Source organism: Amia ocellicauda, chromosome 6 (assembly GCF_036373705.1).
Source record: "Amia ocellicauda isolate fAmiCal2 chromosome 6, fAmiCal2.hap1, whole genome shotgun sequence".
NCBI classification, from domain to species: domain Eukaryota; kingdom Metazoa; phylum Chordata; class Actinopteri; order Amiiformes; family Amiidae; genus Amia; species Amia ocellicauda.
Window position 1 is genome coordinate 35,348,915 of NC_089855.1, and position 19,447 is coordinate 35,368,361.

Sequence of the window (19,447 nt, forward strand, 5' to 3'; positions counted from 1 at the left end):
CCTCGTAATGAAGGAATGAGTGGGAAAACACATTATTTTGTGCCAGCCTATAAACAAATAAAAGGCTAAGTTATCTTAACATATTTGTATAGTTGTATTTTTGTTTCTGCTTGTCTATATGTGATTTGTTTTTACAATGTATTTGTGCTGTGTGTAGACGCTGAATTAGTTTAATTTTGATGGTTAAATAGGGTTTCAAAGACAGTAGTAATGTCACGAGTGGTGCGTAACAGCATTGATCACTTTGGGTTGTTTTCACTAATTGATTTATATTATATTATTATTTGTGTTATCTTTATTGCTGTTGCACTTAATTCACTTATCGTGTTCTAATTTCTTTATTGGTTGGTGTTGTTCGTTTGATTGTGTGCTTATTAAATTATATTATATTTGGTGTTGGGTTATGAAGAAACCTTCTTAAATTGACGAAAACGGCAGCGCAGGAGTTGTGTTGCAAATGAAAAAAAAGAAGTATTTTATTCAGGCCTGCCCAGAAGAAGAACAGACTGAACTTGTTTTCAAACTGCTTTTCTTACAGATATCTTCCTGGTTTGCATTTTTAAACAGTTCTAAACAAAAGGTGCATAATGTCCAATCAGCAGAGGGCAGTGTCCCGGATGTGCATGTGGATTGGCTCAGCCCTCGCTTCTCTACTTCCTCTTTCTCCTTTGGAGGGTGGAGTTACCATGGCTGCGTCCCAAATCGCATACTTGCTCCCTACACCCTTTGACAAGTGTACACTTTGTGTGACATTGTGCTGACGTCACAGAGTGAGGAGGGTGTAGGTGAAACTAAAAGCGCTCAATTGGACACACTTCAGCCTCAGTATTCAGTGCCTTTGCCTTTGACTAAAAAAGTACCTATGCAGCCTTTTCTTGTATTTGTATTTAGTTATTTAGATTTTTGTATTTAGATAATAATAATAATAATAATTTTGAAATACACTGTTCGTTAATATCACTAGTTTTATAGGATATTACTTAAGTAATTAATTAAATAATAGTTACCAAAAAAATTTTTGGTTTAACTTTCTAATCGTATATTTAAATCATGATTATATAATCATTTTATTTTATCTATATGTATTATTTCCTTGATACATAATTTAACAATACAGACAAACTTTAAGGTGCAATTGTATTATAATTTTGGGTTACTGTCACACCTTATGGGTGAATAGCATGAATACGTTAACCCAACTACTCCACTTAAAATGCCTCGCTCTACCCAATCTCTTCCCCTGAGCAGGCTCGATCAAGGACTGCAGGTAAGGAGGTGTTTGTTATGGTGCCCGTGCACATAGAAAGTCTTAACTAATATAATTCTCTGTCTTTCCACAGGTACACAATTCACCAGACAACAGACGGGAGGTAAGGACAGCCTTGGGCAACAATAACTGTTATAAAGTGCAAGCGCATGTTTTGTCATTCGTACAAATAAAGACTAATATATGGGGCACCAAATGTAAAACAGCACACATGTTTTTACCACATTTATAAAGATTTTGTTTTAAAAAATAAATAATTAAATGTTTAATCTCCATTTTTGAAAAATAAATGTTTATCATTTGATTAAATATTTAACTAAATCTATGAGTCACAAAATAAATATATAGTTTTTAAATAAATATTTATTCTAAATATAAATGTTAAATATAAATGTCAATGTTAAATGTAAAAGTTAAATATAAATGTTAAATCTAAATGTTAAATATAAATATAAATGTGGAGTTTGCAAAATAAATGTATAGCTAACATGCAAATGCAGCCCCACCCCTCTGGTCAGGTCAGCCTCTCACAGCAATGGGAGGGCATGATCCCTTAAATGGCGGTGGCTGAAGTGTAGTGACAGCGAGTCCTATGTCTAATGTGTTCTGTTATTAGGAAAAGAGAGATCCTGTCCGCACACTGCATTGAAAAGGAAACAAAGTCAGACATTTATTTCTTTGTGGAATGAGGCCTTAAAGGCTCAAGAGAAAAAGCAGCAATCGTTTTAGCTTCATCAGTTGAAGTTGAAACTTCATATATGCATATCTTACGAGGCATTCTAAATTAAACTTGTCTGAATCTCACAATCTTTCCTATATTGATATTGATATATTGTTTTATACACGAGTATCCCTCAATGCATCTGGTTACAGGCATGACCCGGCCACTATCACAGTCACACTATCACTGATGATCAGGACTGTGTGTTCAATATGCTGGTGTAATTGTGGGACAGTGTCTCAAAGAGGGAAACGATTCTCTGCCAGTTTATACTACACAACCTGGGCTGCTGCTCCGCTGGCCGCTCACTGTATATAAACCCTGCCCTGACCCTTCCACCACATCTGCAGTTCAGTGCTTGTTTTTAGTTCAGTTTTTACCGCATCACGAAACCAAAATCAGACAATTTGATGCCCCGACGATGCACCGAAACGCAGCTCACATTACACGGGTTACTGAAGTACCGCCCACTGCTGTGAGAGGCTGACCTGACCAGAGGGGCGGGACAGCATTTGCATGTTAGCTATATATTTATGTTGCAAACTCCAAATTTAACATTTATATTTAACATTTATATTTAAATATGTCTTTAAAAACTATATATTTATTTTGGATTTAGGATTTAGTTAAATATTTAATCAAACGATAAATATTTATTTTTCAAAAACGGAGATTAAGCATTTACGTATTTATTAAAAAAAATGAAATCTTTATAAATGTGGAGAAAACGGCTTAAGTAAAAGTTAAATGTGTGTTAAAAGACACTTGAGAAAAAGTGTGTGCTGTTTTACATTTGGCGCGCCATACTAATAAAATGTCAATGCTTATACTTTGTGCAAAAATCTCCAAAAGTGTGAGCACATGTCTCTTACTGATGTAGCAGTGTCCCTGATTTCAGAAGTCAAGTCAAGATACTTAGCTCACCCCTTCCGTCTACTGCCAATTTCCAAGTCCACTGTAATCCACCTGGTCCCATCCTGGTCTTGTATTGGCAACTGTAATCAACTGGAAGCTTGACTTCTGTTCCGCACTGCCTTCCCCTCCAGCACAAGTCCCTTGCTGCTGCTGGCTCAGTCGTTTCTACAAGTTCTATTATGACATTATTATCTTCTTTTGTAAAGTTGGCCTTTCTTGAGCTATATGCTGCCATTGTATTTGCTTTAAAATCACTGATTATCCCAGCGCAGATTGCAAAAATAAGAGCGCATGCGCAACCACAGTCGCAAAGGGGCCCAGGACTGCAGGTAAGGATTACAGTTTTTCCCAATTGATTTTACACATTTCTCCAAACTCCAGTAACTGCTCTCAAAACAATTAACACGGTGATCTGAACACTTTGTAATTATCCTAAACAGATTGTACATTTTCCTTCATTTCATACAAATTACAAATCACATGCATCATTTTCTCGAAACACTGTGCACAAAATTCTCAAATGTTTTCACAGTAGTTCATACAGCCAAAACTTTAATATATCAGGAAAAACAATTGCAGCTCTTTTTATTGGTCTTTACAAAAATAACAAACATTTGTGTACCATTTTCCAAACACAACAAACAAAACTGTTATTCGTTAAATGCTCAGTGGCACATGGTATGTTTTCAATTAGCCCCAGATTGATTAGATTAGTAATACACACAACACAAGAAATGCAAATGTCCTAATTGTTTACACAACTGTCTTAATTACAACAACTAGAAAAGTGGAAAAGAAAAACAACAAAGAAGAAGAATGAGAAGGGGAAAAGAATGTAAGAGTGAGAGGTGGTGGACAGGGTAGAGGGAGAGGGAGAGGAACAGTTGAAGAGGTAGAAAGAGATGACGGGAGAGGAGTAGAGGGTATAGGAAAAGGAGATGGAACAAGAAGAGTTGAGGATGTTGGAGAGAGAACAAGAAGAGATGTGGGTGTAGGAGAAGAAGCAAGAAGATCTGAGGATGTAGGAGAAGAAGCAAGAAGAGCTGAGGATGTAGGAAGAGGAGAAGAGGGAGGAATAGAGGGAGAAGAGATGGGTAGATTGGAGGGCAATAGTATAGTGGAAAGAGCAAGAGAAGAAAATATAAGAAGACATGGACAGAGAGGAAGGGGAGGGCAAGGTGTAAGAGGAGGGAGGAGAGGTAGAAGGATAGGGTACAGATGTTTTCAGATGAAATCAGAGCCACCCTTATTGACCATGTCATAAATCATGGTCTCTCCTTGAGAGAAGCTGGGCAGAGAGTTCAGCCCAATATAACCAGATCCACAGTGGCTTCAATTATCCACACATTTCAGAGGGAAAACCGATAAGTAACTATACCATTCTATATAGTCTTGTTTTACATAGTTCTAGTTTTCTATTGTAAATGTTCCTGCTTGTCCAAACATTTTTCAGAATTGAAGTTCAAGAACATTCATGTGGACTTACAAGACTATTTTCAATTGAACAAGAGCATGCCATTGTTGACATGGTGGTCCAGAACAACACCCTCTGCCTCAAAGAAATAATACAGGACAATCAACTATGCCACAATATTCACCAATGCAGTCTCTCCACAATTGATCGTGTTCTAAGGAGAAATGCCATCTGACTGAAGCAGGTATAGAAAGTGCCCTTTGAGAGGAACTCCGTTAGAGTGAAGGAGTTGCGATTCCAGTTTGTTCAAGTACGTGCAAGCAAATTACTGCACTTTTACTGTAAACACAGTTATTTTTTTTCCTGGATATTACGTATATGTCCATATACTATTCCACTCTAAGTGAAAAGTTTCAGGCAGTTTCAGGCATTGTGCTGCATCAAAGTGGGAACTCGGACTTCAGCAACAGTTTACAGTAGTATCAACTTTGCAATCAATGCCATTACTGTAAAAAACTAACTTACTGTATTGTACCTTGTGTTCTTGTGTTCTTTTACTCTAGAGAATGTTGGAGTTGGATAGCAGTGCAACTCATTATGAGTACCTGTATATTGATGAAGCTGGCTTCAATCTTCACGAAAAAAGGAGAAGAGGGAGAAATGTGATTGGCCATCGTGCCACAATCAATGTCCCAGGACAACGAGGAGGCAACATCACTCTGTGTGCCGCGATTTCTACCACTGGTGTTGTGACACACAATGCTGTCCATACAACACAGAAAGGCTCCTAAATTTTTTAAACTTCCTCAATTAAATCCTATTTCCGCAGGGTGATCAGGAGCAAATGGAGCGGAATTTTGTAGTTGTTTGGGACAATGTCCAATTCCACCATTCAGCACTGGTGCGAGAGTGGTTGGAGCATCACCCACATTTCACGGTGGTGTTCCTTATTCACCATATTCTCCTTTCCTGAATCCAATTGAGGAGTTCTCCTCTTGGAGATGGAAAGTATATGATCACAACCCTTACAACCAAGTAAGTCTTCTTCAAGCGATGGAAGAGGCCTGTGGAGAAATTGAGGCACAAGCATGTCAAGGATGGATCCAGCATTCACAGCGTTTTTCCCACGATGCGTGAAAATATATGCTGTGATGTTGATGAAATTCTCTGGCCAGATGTAACTGAGAGGCAAGATCAATAAAGTTCATTGATTCAATGATTGCAGTACATTTATTTATTTATTTACTTACACATTTATTTTCTTTATTATTTTTTGTGGGCAAAAACTCATTATTATACAACTAAACTCCTCATTAAAGAACTTCATGAAAAACATGTATTTTCATTCATTTATTTTTGTATCTACAGCTGAATTTGTTATCAAATTAACAGAGAACACACTTGCAGTTTTGGTTAGTATTTATTTTTAATAAATGCATTACTAGAATAAAATGCAGTGCTTCATTATGCAGTGAATATTGAACTGTTTCGCCAACATAAGAGTGTGTTTAGTTTGCTGTGTTAACTGTTTTGAGAGCAGTTACCTGAGTTTGGAGAAATGTGTCAAATTGATTGGGAAAAACTGTAAGGACACTTCCAATGCACCTAGTAGGTGCTATACTAATGTCTTTCTATGTGTTCTTTCCGTAGGTACTTATATCATATTCTCTTTCAGCTCTCCTCAGTCCTAATCCTCCTTGATCTCTCCATAGCCTTTGACACCATTGATCACTCCATCCTCCTCTCCTGCCTCGCCGACCTTGGAATCTCTGGAACTGGTCTCGCCTGGTTCTCCTCCTACCACAATGACCAGACCTGCCAAGTGACATGGTGAGGATCTTAATCCACAACGCAACCTCTCCTCACAGGCCGTGAGTGTAAATTATTGTGAACTGTTTTGATATGAAATAGAAACAAACACTGAAGAATGTTTTCGTTGGTGGTTGTAATAAATCCTTCCTTGCACCAGAACTGGCTTGTTTACACTGTGCCTCCCTTAACACTATAAGACTGCCCATAACATCAAAAACATGTTGTAACATTGAAATGCACTTTGCAGTTATTGTGAAATTTTCACTGTGGTTTTAATAGCTTTACTCCAAGGAAAAACAATTGGTTACCTGTTTCCTGCTGTACCTCATTAATGTATGAATGTCCTTAAAGATGACAAAATACAGATCTAGTACTAGTTGGGTAATTTTCTTTTGTATTCTCAGGTGATGTAAATCATTAAATGCAAAGAGCTCTTAATATTTAAACAGCAACTCACAAAAAAGCATGACATAGTAAAAATAGTAAAAATAATAGCTAAATGCCTGTTTAAAGGCCTGTTTTAATTGATCAATTTAAAATATATTATTCACTAATTTTAAACATATCTTAAGATTTAAAAGCTAAATTTAAGGGTTACCCCAAAATAATATAATATAATAATGTTTTAGACAGTTAATTGTTTAATTTAAACAGCACAGATTCCTTTTTAAGGATAGCACTACTGCAATGGCTGATATGTTATTGCATGTGAAGAACTATAACTGCAGTTCATGTTTAGAATGGTGTGAGCACTGCAATTTGTTTTCTCCCAGGTTGGTGCTTGCAAACCTGTCATTGACAAAATAGTTTCTGAAATGTGTGCAAAGTACACTTTGTCTTCCCCCAGCACAAATGGACACTTTCCCTTAAGGAAGAAATTGATTCTCTTAAAATAAATAGAGAATAAAGAGGACCTATATATATATATATATATATATATATTACTAACTAATGTAGTATAAGACTAACTAATGTGTATATATATATATATAAATGTAAGTAATGAAGCTTTAGGATAATTCTTTTTGAAAGTATATGTATTCATAGAGAGTCAAAACATTTGCACCAAAGTGTAAAACTTTGTTAAGGAATATGTCCTATAGACTTTTGAAGCTAGCGATATATTCAAAAGAGTAATTTCTCTGTTGGCAGGTTTTAAATATAATGTAAATCTAAATCTAATTATGAAAAGCAATATTTCATAAAATGTATAAATTAATACAATTATGAGTAGATATATGAAATTGTATAAACAATATTTACTTACTTCCAGATGACTATCAACATTATATTTAATATCATGCAACTGGAATTGTATTTTTACAATTTGGCAATAACAAACAAACAACCACAGCATTAATACTTTAGTATAAATAGAAACAATAAATTTGTTAATTGTGGTAAATAGCAGGCCCTTTCTTGTACTGGGTGCTGGGAACAAACCACTAAAACCCACAATAAAAACTGATCTTTAAAGGAGACATAACCTTTCAAATAAGCCAGAAAAATAGAGTTGGTGTGACACAGTCTCAAGTAAAAGAATAGATATATATTCAATTATGTTTCTGTAGAACTGTGTTGATGAAGAGTGTGAACCCAGAGAGCTGTGAAGTGAAAGGATGTGTCTTAACTTGCAATTCATTAAATCACTTCCATCCATGTCGTAAGAAGAGCAGCAAGTACCTAAAAAGTCATTACATTGAAAAGACAAAACAGCAAGACATTTTTACACTTGGAATGTTGGCAGTCTAAATTCTCCTTCCCTCAACCTCCACCCCCCTTTTGATAGAAATCATATGTTTTGGAGCTGTCTGAATAACAAGGCTATGACTTACATTGAATACATTGAAGTACAATGAGTGTCAATATATTTTTGTGCTGTGTGAAAGAACATCAAATCAGTAATATAATGCAGTAATATAATGAACAAGCAATGGAAAAATGTTTCAAAGCTTTGCACCTAAATGTAAATTTACAAGGCAGGCAGAACCATTAAACTTTTTTGGATTGAATTACAGTAAATATCTCTAGCCTTTTTTTTCTCTATTCCCTTGTCCTTAATATTACTAAAAGCCATTGAAGCGAGCTTTATCGAGTGAGCTACACATGTTGATACTGCATTTTTAGACAATACAATTCTTTAAATTGATTGTGAGGGGTTGTAAATCATTATTTATAATATAAGTATTTAGTGGGTCAATAACTGCTGATTGTATTTTAAAACACAATCAATAGTTATTCTGATGTGTACTTGTAATTATATCTTTATTATATTTAATATATGTCATGTATTCAGACACTATCACAGTTTTCAATTTTTGTTGCTTTATAATGTGCAGTCATGACAGTAGAAGTAGTACTTCGGAGCAAAGAATAGGTCAACACTAAAGGAAACCCTGTTTCAGTCTGCTATAGACTTGGGCGAAAATTCACCTTTCAGCTGAACAATGATGCAAAGCACAAGGCAAAGCTATATTGGGGTATCTAAAGAATAAGAAAGTGAATGTCCTTGAGTGTCTCACTGAAAGTCCTGTCCTTATCTTACCTTTAGCAGTCTTCTTTGAGCACTCAAGTTTTGAGGAAAATATGTGTATGGATCATTGAAATTGTAATTTACATCATAGGAAAGGTGTAAATACACCGATCAGCCATAACATTATGACCACTGACAGGTGAAGTGAATAACACTGATAATCTCATTATCATGGCAGCTGTCAGTGGGTGGGATATATTAGGCAGCAAGTGAACATTTTGTCCTCAAAGTTGATGTGTTAGAAGCCGGAAAAATGGGCAAGCATAAGGATCTGAGCGACTTTGACAAGGGCCAAATTGTGATGGCTAGATGACTGGGTCAGAGAATCTCCAAAACTGCAGCTCTTGTGGGGTATTCCCGGTCTGCAGTGGTCAGTACCTATCAAAAGTTGTCCAAGAAAGGAAAAGTGGTGAACCGGTGACAGGGTCATGGGCGGCCAAGGCTCATTGATGCATGTGGGGAGCGAAGGCTGGCCCGCATGGTCCGATCCAACAGACGAGCTACTGTAGCTCAAAGTGCTGAAAAACTTAATGCTGGTTCTGACAGAAAGGTGTCAGAACACACAGTGCATCACAGTTTGTTGAGTATGGGGCTGCATAGCTGCAGACCAGTCAGGGTGCCCATGCTGACCCCTGTCCACTGCCCGAAAGTGCCTACAATGGGCAGGTGAGCATCAGAACTGGACCATGGAGCAATGGAAGAAGGTGGCCTGGTCCTGGCCTGAGTTTGGACGAATATTTGGACAGTGACACAATTGTCATCATTTTGGCTCAGCATGCCACCACAATAAATTTGAAAGGAAACAAGATTTCCTTTAAGAGTAGACTTTCATCTTTAATTTGAAGGTAGTTACATCCAAATTGGATGAACAGTGTAGGAATTACACCCAGTTTTACATGTGGTCCCCCCAATTTTAGGGGCTCAAAAGTAATTGGACAAAGTAATTGGAGTTTCAATACTTGGTTGCAAATCCATTGCAGTCAATGACTGCCTGAAGTCTGGAACCCATTCACATCACCAGATGTTGTGTTTCGTCCCTGTTGATGCTCTGCCAGGCCTGTACTGCAGCTGTCTTTAGTTCCTGCATGTTCTTGGGGCGTTTGGCCTTCAGTTTTACCTTAGAAATCAAAACAAACAGAGAGATAGCAAAAACATTAGGTGTGGCTAAATCAACTATTTGGTACATTCTTAAAAATAAAGAATGCACTGGTGAGCTCAGGAACACCAAAAGGCCCGGAAGACCACGGAAACAACTGTTGTGGATGACAGAATACTTTCCCTGGTGAACAAAAAAAAAAACAGTTGGGCATGTCAAGAACACCCTCCAGGAGGTAGTCGTATCTGTGTCAAAGTCAACAATCAAGAGAAGACAATACAGTAAATACAGAGGGTTTACCGCAAGATGTAAACAGGAAACAGGAAGACCAGATTAGAGTTTGCCTAAAAACATCTTAAGAACCTTGTAACCGGTCCAGAACAACATCCTATGGACAGATGAGACAAAGATCAACTTGTACCAGAATGATGGGAAGAGAAGAGTATGGAGAAGGGAAGGAACTGCTCATGTGCCGAAGCATACCATCTCATCTGTGAAGCATGTTATGGCATGGGCATGTATGGCTGCCAAGGGAACTGGTTCCCTTGTATTTATTGATGATGTGACTGGTGACTAAAGCAGCAGGATGAAGTCTGAATTGTTTAGGGCTATATTATCTGCTCAGATTCAGCCAAATGCTTCAGGGAGGGGGTTGTTATGTCTGTGTGGCTCCCCCCATCTCCGGGTGGTACAGCCAGAGAGCAATGATTGGGCAGGAGAGAGTCACCAGATGGGGGGATATATAAGGGCGTGGTGACGCGCCGCACATGACGAGAGTTGAATACACTGTCATACCCACTGTAATGGATGGGGAAAATACTGTATTGATAATATTCAATAATAAAAGTAGTAAGTTCCAATATCTGTTCCCCTCAGGTATTATGTTACCAAATATTAAAGGTATGTTTTTGATCAAACATAAAGTTTGAGTAGCATTTAGTCCAATCCTATTTCCTTCATTGTCCAAGCTTATTTTTGTTGGCCTATTGTTTTTGTTTAAATAGCCATAGTTAAAGGCATAAACCCTACTGAGATGGCTTTCCTTTGAGGTAAAGTTTTTGATCAAATATTCAAAGAGCAGTTTGACCAAATTTCGTATTGACCAACCCCGTCTAAAATGTTGTACATAAAGTCAAAAGCATAATTGTCTGATACTTTGAAATAAGACAATGTGTTAAGTATAGTGTTGCGCTTAATTCCAAAAGAAGATGTTGCCATATGATCTTCCAACAGATTGGCATAATGCTCCTCATTCAACATTTGTGTTCGTAATGTCAAACATGTATCATCCTCAGAAAAAACTGATTGTGCTGAAGCCTTATCAATCAAACATAGCCTGCAGAAATAATTTTCACTAAAGGACCACGTATAGGTACTTCTGAAAAAATAAGTTTTATCCCAATATTCTCCAAGACTCTCAGATCTTCCACTAATGGTTTCAATATGGCATCAATGCCATACTTTTTTGCATCTTGTGAATGAAACAGTGAAATTAGATGTATATTCATTAGACTGGAATTCACTTTTGGAGGAAGGTTTTGAAGGATGAAATACAGACACCCAATTTTGTGTATACCCTTCTTGGAGCCAAGTGGATTGGCAGTTTCAAATTCGTCATAATACAACTGAATTTGTAAAGCAAACTTGTGAATGGAAAACAACAGATGGCTTTTAAAAAAAACTTCCATCACAGAAATCTTCAAGCTTGTCACTTTGGGCACATGACTGCATAAAATTACATATATCTGCATTTTTTTAAATGAACGGTAGAGTCTTCAATATGGGACCATACATGAATGTATCATTAACTGGGACTTGCTCATATGTTTGCATGTGTCTATTCCTCTTTGTGTCAAACCACCTCCTAAATACAACTCAATAGGCTGTACTACACCCCATTTGCTACTAAAATATTTCTTAAATTTAGTATCAGAATTCAAACTACTAAAATTATTTTCTATATTTTCAAACATATCCTCTAAAGATGAACTGCTAGGATTGTCTGAGGGAACTAAGCTTAATACTTGGTATTTTATGTTTGACTGCAAATCACTGACATATTCTTCCAGATGTTTTACGATGGAGAGAACAATAGTATTTGGTATACCACTTCCTAGTAATTTGGCTACAAAGGATAAACACATTTCTTGGCTTTGAGTTGCAGTTGTAGGTCTTTGTGGATCATGGGATGATTCTGTCTGTAATGCATGGGGCAAGCCTGTATCTAAAGGAATCTCAGGGAGTGCTGGCTCAGTAGATACCATGTAACCCTCATTATTATGAATATTATTTAGATGTCTTCTAAAACCAGAATAGGTGCAAAACTGTAAACCACATTCCTCTTGAGCACAATTTAGTCTTAATTGTTTTCCTGGATACATACCATGACTTAATTTAATGTAGAAAACAATGATGTACTTGTTTGTTATGTTTAACCTTAGTTCAACAGCTTTGCTCTCAATTCCCTGACCTTGGGACTTTCCTTGGTTCTACCTATGTCAATATTGTATATTGTTGTCTGAACAAATGTGAACAGACTACAAAGAGATTCGTCATATTTCACACCGAACACAAAATGAGCTTTAAATAGCTCATCAAAGGCTGCAAGTGTTGTGCTTGCCTGACAAGGTATGAGGTTTCTGTCCATCACAATGTAAAAGCATTGCACATCAGCTTTTGTCATCCCAGTAGCCAGGAGGTATGGTTGATGATTTCCTTCAAACTCGGCAAGGTGGTCGTCCAAACTTTGGCATGACTAGAAAACAGCCATTCAAAATTATCAACCACATTGTTATCAGCATAACAAAGTATTCACTATTTTTTTTTTTTTTTTAAACATGGCTCCTCCTAGATATAACTATTTGATAAGCAATCTGGGACCAAGAACAAACCTTATGAAATTTCACCAAATGATCCACTCCATCAAGAACACTGATTTTCAAGGCCCTCTTCCTTCCAGCTGGTTGGGGTGCAAGAAGATTAAGCAAAAGTAGCAGGGAGGCCATATCACCGTCCCACTCTGCAAAAACATAAAGCATCAACTACTACTCCTGTTGTGCTGTAACAATCTCCCTGATGGTTTCATAAATTCTGTATATTACTGTCAGCTTTTAATATTTAATTCAGTCAGGTATAACATGAACAGACTGTTTCAGGAATACCATCGAAACCTCCATCTTCCCTGGCAACAGATTTTATTAGCTTCAGTAGAAAAGGTGTCACTTTAAGGGTCCTCACCTCCTTGATAACTTTGTCTTTGAAGCTAGAACTCAATTTTTCCAAAAACTTTGATGCCGTTTCAGAGCCGAAGAGCAAGGAAAAGTCTTGAAGGATCTAAGTATAAATAACACAATCCACAAAGCTAAATTTTAAATTCTTTATTTGCCCCTGAGAAAATACCTCAATCAAAGCACATGGCTGAACAACAATCAAGCCTACTGCAACCAATATAAACACTTACCAGTACCTTGGTGTTGGGGAATCTTGGGAAGACACTCAGAACAGTGGGACACTTCTCATGGTCATGGACGATGCGCTGCCGGTAGTCAAAGGTTTCTCTCATCTTGAGCAGAATTATTTCAAGATCATTGGAGTGATTGATAAGTGATATGGCCTCTACACAAGCATCAGCTGGTAGTTGATCATGTAGATGGCTGATTTTCCTTGAAGTTGTGGGACCTCCACTTGTCTCCATCTTCTGACTTTCCACCTTTGTACTAGTCTTGCGTTGTATTGTTGTGAGATGCCAAGCCAGGAAACCAGTGCCACTCTGGCCATCATAGAAATGTTCCTGTTCAGCAAAAGAAAAAGACAAAAACAAAAAAACTAAACGAATGTGCAATAAATTAGTATAAAGTTTAAATCATTCATAAAAAAATGTAATAGTCAAGCACTGTGTCACATTAATCAGTGAGTTTTGAATATATTTTCCAGTGTCATTGTTATGTAGCTAATACTGTCAACACATCAATCATATATCAGTTTTATCACTTACATAACCCTTTTTTGTGTATGGATCCCTTAACGCAGGGAACAATGTGATAATCCCATGAGCATACATGTCTTTTGTTTCCTTGTGAGGAATTTTTCTGTAAAACCAAAGATTATAATCATTACAATCTCATGTTTTTGGATGAGATGTTGATTTAGTAGATTAGTATTCGATATACGTATCTAAATTTGTATAACCTTACCCTTCCACTTCTGTAATGTGTGCCACTACAATATTAACCAATTGTCTTCTTGAGGAATCTGTAAGACCAACCCGTGTCTTCATACTCCTGGATCACTGCCACATCTCCAGGATTTGTTTTAAGAATGCCTTTGAGCATCTGAAGAAGTTACCAAAAATTAGAGGCATTTGATGTTGATATTGGAAGTTACAGTTTGCAATCTAAAAATGACTAAATCATGACTAAATGTTGTGCTAATTTACCATGCTTGCATAATTAATGTAGTGCTCCAACCAACAGCTCAAACAGAAACCCTTCTTCAAATATAGATTTTGAATGAACTCAACAGTAAATTACTTGCATACAATATCCGTTCATGAAAAAAAAAAAATGCACCAGAAACAGTAAGGTATACTCAAATCTCTGGCCTTTGCAAAATCCAAGTTTTCAGTTTAATTTAGTTTGCTTCTTTTCGGGGTGCTGTAACTCTCATAGTCACTATTTTTGTTGCTTGAAGGAGTTAATGACCTTGTGTCCGTCAGGATTGGGGAGGAACATGCAAGTAGGGAATCTGAAATGTAATGCAATATCATAGAAAAACAACATTTCACTGGCAAACTGTCCTGCATCTCTCTTGACAGCAATTTGAATTTGTGAAACATGCTTACCATCACCTGTTTGTACAACAAAACAGATCTCTTTAATGGTCAGAAGGTCTGGAAAGACATCTTCATCTATTTCTGTGCCAGTGTTGTCTGTAATCTCAATGTCTGACTCAGGTGGTATTGAGAACTTTCTCTTCACACAAATTAGTATGGCAAAGAGACACATACACACATTATTTATATACATATACAGACACACACACAAACACAAACACCAATCAGCCATAACATTATGACCACCTGCCTAATATTGTGTAGGTCCCAAAACAGCCCTGACCCATCGAGGCATGGACTCCACTAGACCTCTGAAGGTGTGCTGTGGTATCTGGCACCAAGGCGTTAGCAGCAGATCCTTTAAGTCCTGTAAGTTGCGAGGCGGGGCCTCCATGGATCGGACTTGTTTGTCCAGCACATCCCACAGATGCTCGATTGGATTGAGATCTGGGGAATTTGGAGGCCAAGTCAGCACCTTGAACTCATGATTCATCAGACCAGCCACCTTCTTCCATTGCTCCGTGGTCCAGTTCTGATGCTCACCTGCCCATTGTATGCACTTTCGGCAGTGGACAGGGGTCAGCATGGGCACCCTGACTGGTCTGCAGCTATGCAGCCCCATACTCAACAAACTGTGATGCACTGTGTGCTCTGACACCTTTTTATCAGAACCAGCATTAACTTTTTCAGCAATTTGAGCAACAGTAGCTTGTCTGTTGGATCGGACCACACAGGCCAGCCTTCGCTCCCCACGTGCATCAATGAGCCTTGGCTGCTTATGACCCTGCCGCTGGTTCACCGCTTTTCCTTCCTTGGACCACTTTTGATAGGTACTGACCACTGCAGACCAGGAACACCCCACAAGAGCTGCAGTTTTGGAGATGCTTTGACCCAGTCGTCTAGCCATCACAATTTGGCCCTTGTCAAAGTCACTCAGATCCTTACGCTTGCCCGTTTGTCCTGCTTCTAACACATCAACTTTGAGGACAAAATGTTCACTTGCTGCCTAATATACCCCACCCACTGACAAGTGCCATGATAACGAGATTATCAGTGTTATTCACTTCACCCGTCAGTGGTCATAATGTTATGGCTGATCGGTGTGTGTATACACTCACCTAAAGGATTATTAGGAACACCATACTAATACTGTGTTTGACCCCCTTTCGCCTTCAGAACTGCCTTAATTCTACGTGGCATTGATTCAACAAGGTGCTGAAAGCATTCTTTAGAAATGTTGGCCCATATTGATAGGATAGCATCTTGCAGTTGATGGAGATTTGTGGGATGCACATCCAGGGCACGAAGCTCCCGTTCCACCACATCCCAAAGATGCTCTATTGGGTTGAGATCTGGTGACTGTGGGGGCCAGTTTAGTACAGTGAACTCATTGTCATGTTCAAGAAACCAATTTGAAATGATTCGACCTTTGTGACATGGTGCATTATCCTGCTGGAAGTAGCCATCAGAGGATGGGTACATGGTGGTCATAAAGGGATGGACATGGTCAGTAACAATGCTCAGGTAGGCTGTGGCATTTAAACGATGCCCAATTGGCACTAAGGGGCCTAAAGTGTGCCAAGAAAACATCCCCCACACCATTACACCACCACCACCAGCCTGCACAGTGGTAACAAGGCATGATGGATCCATGTTCTGATTCTGTTTACGCCAAATTCTGACTCTACCATCTGAATGTCTCAACAGAAATCGAGACTCATCAGACCAGGCAACATCAACTGTCCAATTTTGGTGAGCTTGTGCAAATTGTAGCCTCTTTTTCCTATTTGTAGTGGAGATGAGTGGTACCCGGTGGGGTTTTCTGCTGTTGTAGCCCATCCGCCTCAAGGTTGTACGTGTTGTGGCTTCACAAATGCTTTGCTGCATTTGCTGCACCTCGGTTGTAACGAGTGGTTATTTCGGTCAAAGTTGCTCTTCTATCAGCTTGAATCAGTCGGCCCATTCTCCTCTGACCTCTAGCATCAACAAGTCATTTTCGCCCCCACAGGACTGCCGCATACTGGATGTTTTTCCCTTTTCACACCATTCTTTGTAAACCCTAGAAATGGTTGTGCGTGAAAATCCCAGTAACTGAGCAGATTGTGAAATACTCAGACCGGCCCGTCTGGCACCAACAACCATGCCACGCTCAAAATTGCTTAAATCACCTTTCTTTCCCATTCAGACATTCAGTTTGGAGTTCAGGAGATTGTCTTGACCAGGACCACACCCCTAAATACATTGAAGCAACTGCCATGTGATTGGTTGGTTAGATAATTGCATTAATGAGAAATTGAACAGGTGTTCCTAATAATCCTTTAGGTGAGTGTGTATATATATATATATATATATATATATATATATATAAACAGACATGTTAAATGGCTTCATCGTGTGTAAACTAAGGTATTACACACTAATTACATATATTTACATTGATGCATACTTAAAAGTAATTCACTTTTTTTATAAAGTAAAGATATTGGTTAGGCACTATGTATTCTTATGTTGATATTATCCATATCGTGTTATACCTTCAGAGATGAACTCACTGTAGGAAGACTCAGACAGTTTTATGTATTTCTTGCTATTCCTGTATTGCAATTTCACAATCATTCTCAAATCTATGGAATCATAAAGGGATACAACAGACAATCAACTACCATTAATCTATATAACAAACAGATTACATTAGGATAGCCCTGTAGCTATTTTTTATCTTGAGTATACAAAGTCTAATTATAACAACATGGCGATCTCTAACGATTCCGGGTTTACCTCATGTTAGGTATTCGGCGGGAAAGAAAAATGGCGTCTAAATGAACATAAACACGTCTCAGTGTAATCTCAGCTATCCCGTATTATAGAATCAAAAGCATTTAACAGTATATCCAGGCATTAACTACCTTTTAAAGTCTTGATTATTTGCCAACCTTCTTCCATTGAAAAATAGGCAGAGAAAATAAAATTGCATCTGTCAAGATCCAAAAAGAAAAAAAAGTCACAATTTTCTAGGTTATATCATCATAGCTAAAAGTTGAATTAAATCAAGTAAACTGCCCTCAAACATTCTCAGTAGAAAATACTTATATTACATATATAGTAAATGGTTTTAAAATACCTATTTTCTGGAGAAGAGCCCTGTGGCCATATGAAAGAGCTACATAAAATAGTGTCTTCGACAACTTAAAGTGGGGTCGTAATGCAATACTCCTCAGGCTTGATAATTGAATACCCGGATGTTCATTTTCACACTGTTGCGTGTTGTTGGACCTGGTTGAACGCAACACTTGAATTTAACATTTCCCATTTAGCTAAATGTACACTAGGTGGTGTCAGTCTTCTCTAAAACAACACCAATATGTTAACACTTCAACTCTGAAACCACTAACACTAGGAATTTAACACTTTTGAGCCGCGGCAGCTCTGAATAAACCCGGGGTTGCGCCTGTGCAAACCTGTGCTGGATGGGCTTTCTTTCCACTGTGCCTTAACCGCGAGAGAAATTAGACTTGTTGTCTAAAACTAGAGTTGCTGCGAGAGCATTTTAAGCTTGAATTAATACAGCGAAAATGTAACCACTCCCACTGTATTGTTGGGCAGGATTAACTACAATTTTAACCAGCCGCTAATAGCAAACTACACAACTGTACATCATGGGATTTACATTAAAAATAGAAGAGAGTAACATCTAACTAAACATGACAGCGCAACTGAGTACAGTTGTGTAGTTTTCTCGTAGCGGCTATGTGAAAGCTGTGGTTTTCTCTCGCGTTGTGCAAGAAAGGAGCTGCGAGAAGGTCGTTTTGCGGCACAAATCGGGTTAGATTTCATACCACGATAGTTTAGCAGCTCAATTTACATCCGCAGACATGTCGCTAATGCTTCTGCGAGCAACTCGCATTCTGATTTAATCCTGCCGATGAACAAGTCATTCTGTTTTTGCTTTACTTTGTTTCATTCATTGTAAGCAACTCTTACTCTCTGTATCCTCACTAATGCACTTGTGGAATGTTGTAAATATAGTATTGTATTGTATATTAAAGGTAATGTATTGTAAACCTTTTCAATCACATTGTATTATTATTATTATTATTATCAATTATTATTATTATTAATATTATTAATAATAATAATAATAATAATAATAATAATAATAATACATAATATTATTAATGCATTATTCCCCTTTACTAATAACTTGTAAAATGAAGTACTGTAACAAAGAACATCATTAAAATAAATGAGTGAGTGAGTCTTTAACATCCACAGCAATATGACAGACCTACTGCCAAATACAGTAATGATCTGTACAAGTGTGGAGTAATGAAGGAAAAGACTGTTCAGTGTATTAAAAAATATTTTCTCTGAGAACTGAAGCTCAGAAGAGAATAGAAGGATTTAGTCACTTATAGTCACTTCAGCACTTAGAGAGAAGGTCACATTGTGTGTTCCTTCACATTGACCCAGCTGTGAAGCAGTGCCAAACAGAAATGTGAAACCCTGTGTTAAAGCTGTAATCATTGTGGAGTGCTTCTTAGATGAACAAAAATGGCTTTCGAGGGGAATCAGACTGTGAAAATTAGGATCTATTGAAAACCGCAGGACCCTTGTCCACTATCCAGGTTTTAATCACTCCTTTTTCCGAGACATGTGGCTAGTGGCTGCAAACCAGTAAAGCAAGCAGATTAAAAGTGCCTGAGACCACAGAGAAAAGCCTATTAAGTGCTGAGGAAACAAGACAATCTGATGATGACTGCTTCTGTAAATATACCTTATTTTAATGAGAACTTTTTTTTTTCTACTTATAGTTAATGACTATGAAAGTACTGATAAAAAAGCACAAAGGACACTAAGC

The 19,447-nt window shown here is 37.8% G+C and overlaps 1 protein-coding gene across 1 annotated transcript; it reads right to left on the reverse strand.

Annotated features, from left to right (window-relative positions):
• Positions 1–12,181: 12,181 nt before the first annotated feature.
• On the reverse strand, positions 12,182–14,034 carry LOC136751670 (uncharacterized). The gene is made up of 5 exons (XM_066707463.1): positions 13,952–14,034; positions 13,753–13,846; positions 12,920–13,091; positions 12,650–12,717; positions 12,182–12,513 (listed from the first exon to the last, which is right to left on the reverse strand). The coding sequence occupies exons 1-5, from the start codon at positions 14,032–14,034 to the stop codon at positions 12,196–12,198; spliced, it is 735 nt and encodes a 244-aa protein (XP_066563560.1). The 3' UTR covers positions 12,182–12,195.
• Positions 14,035–19,447: the final 5,413 nt, after the last annotated feature.

Bases quoted from the DNA above. Each gene is read 5' to 3' on its own strand.
- LOC136751670 (XM_066707463.1), bottom strand. From the start codon at position 14,034: ATGAAGACACGGGTTGGTCTTACAGATTCCTCAAGAAGACAATTGGTT. The intron at 13,092-13,752 runs GTAAGTGATAAA...ATTTATACTTAG, and splicing joins CATACACAAAAAAGGGTTAT to ATCCTTCAAGACTTTTCCTT. The intron at 12,718-12,919 runs GTATTCCTGAAA...CACCCCAACCAG, and splicing joins GGAAGATGGAGGTTTCGATG to CTGGAAGGAAGAGGGCCTTG.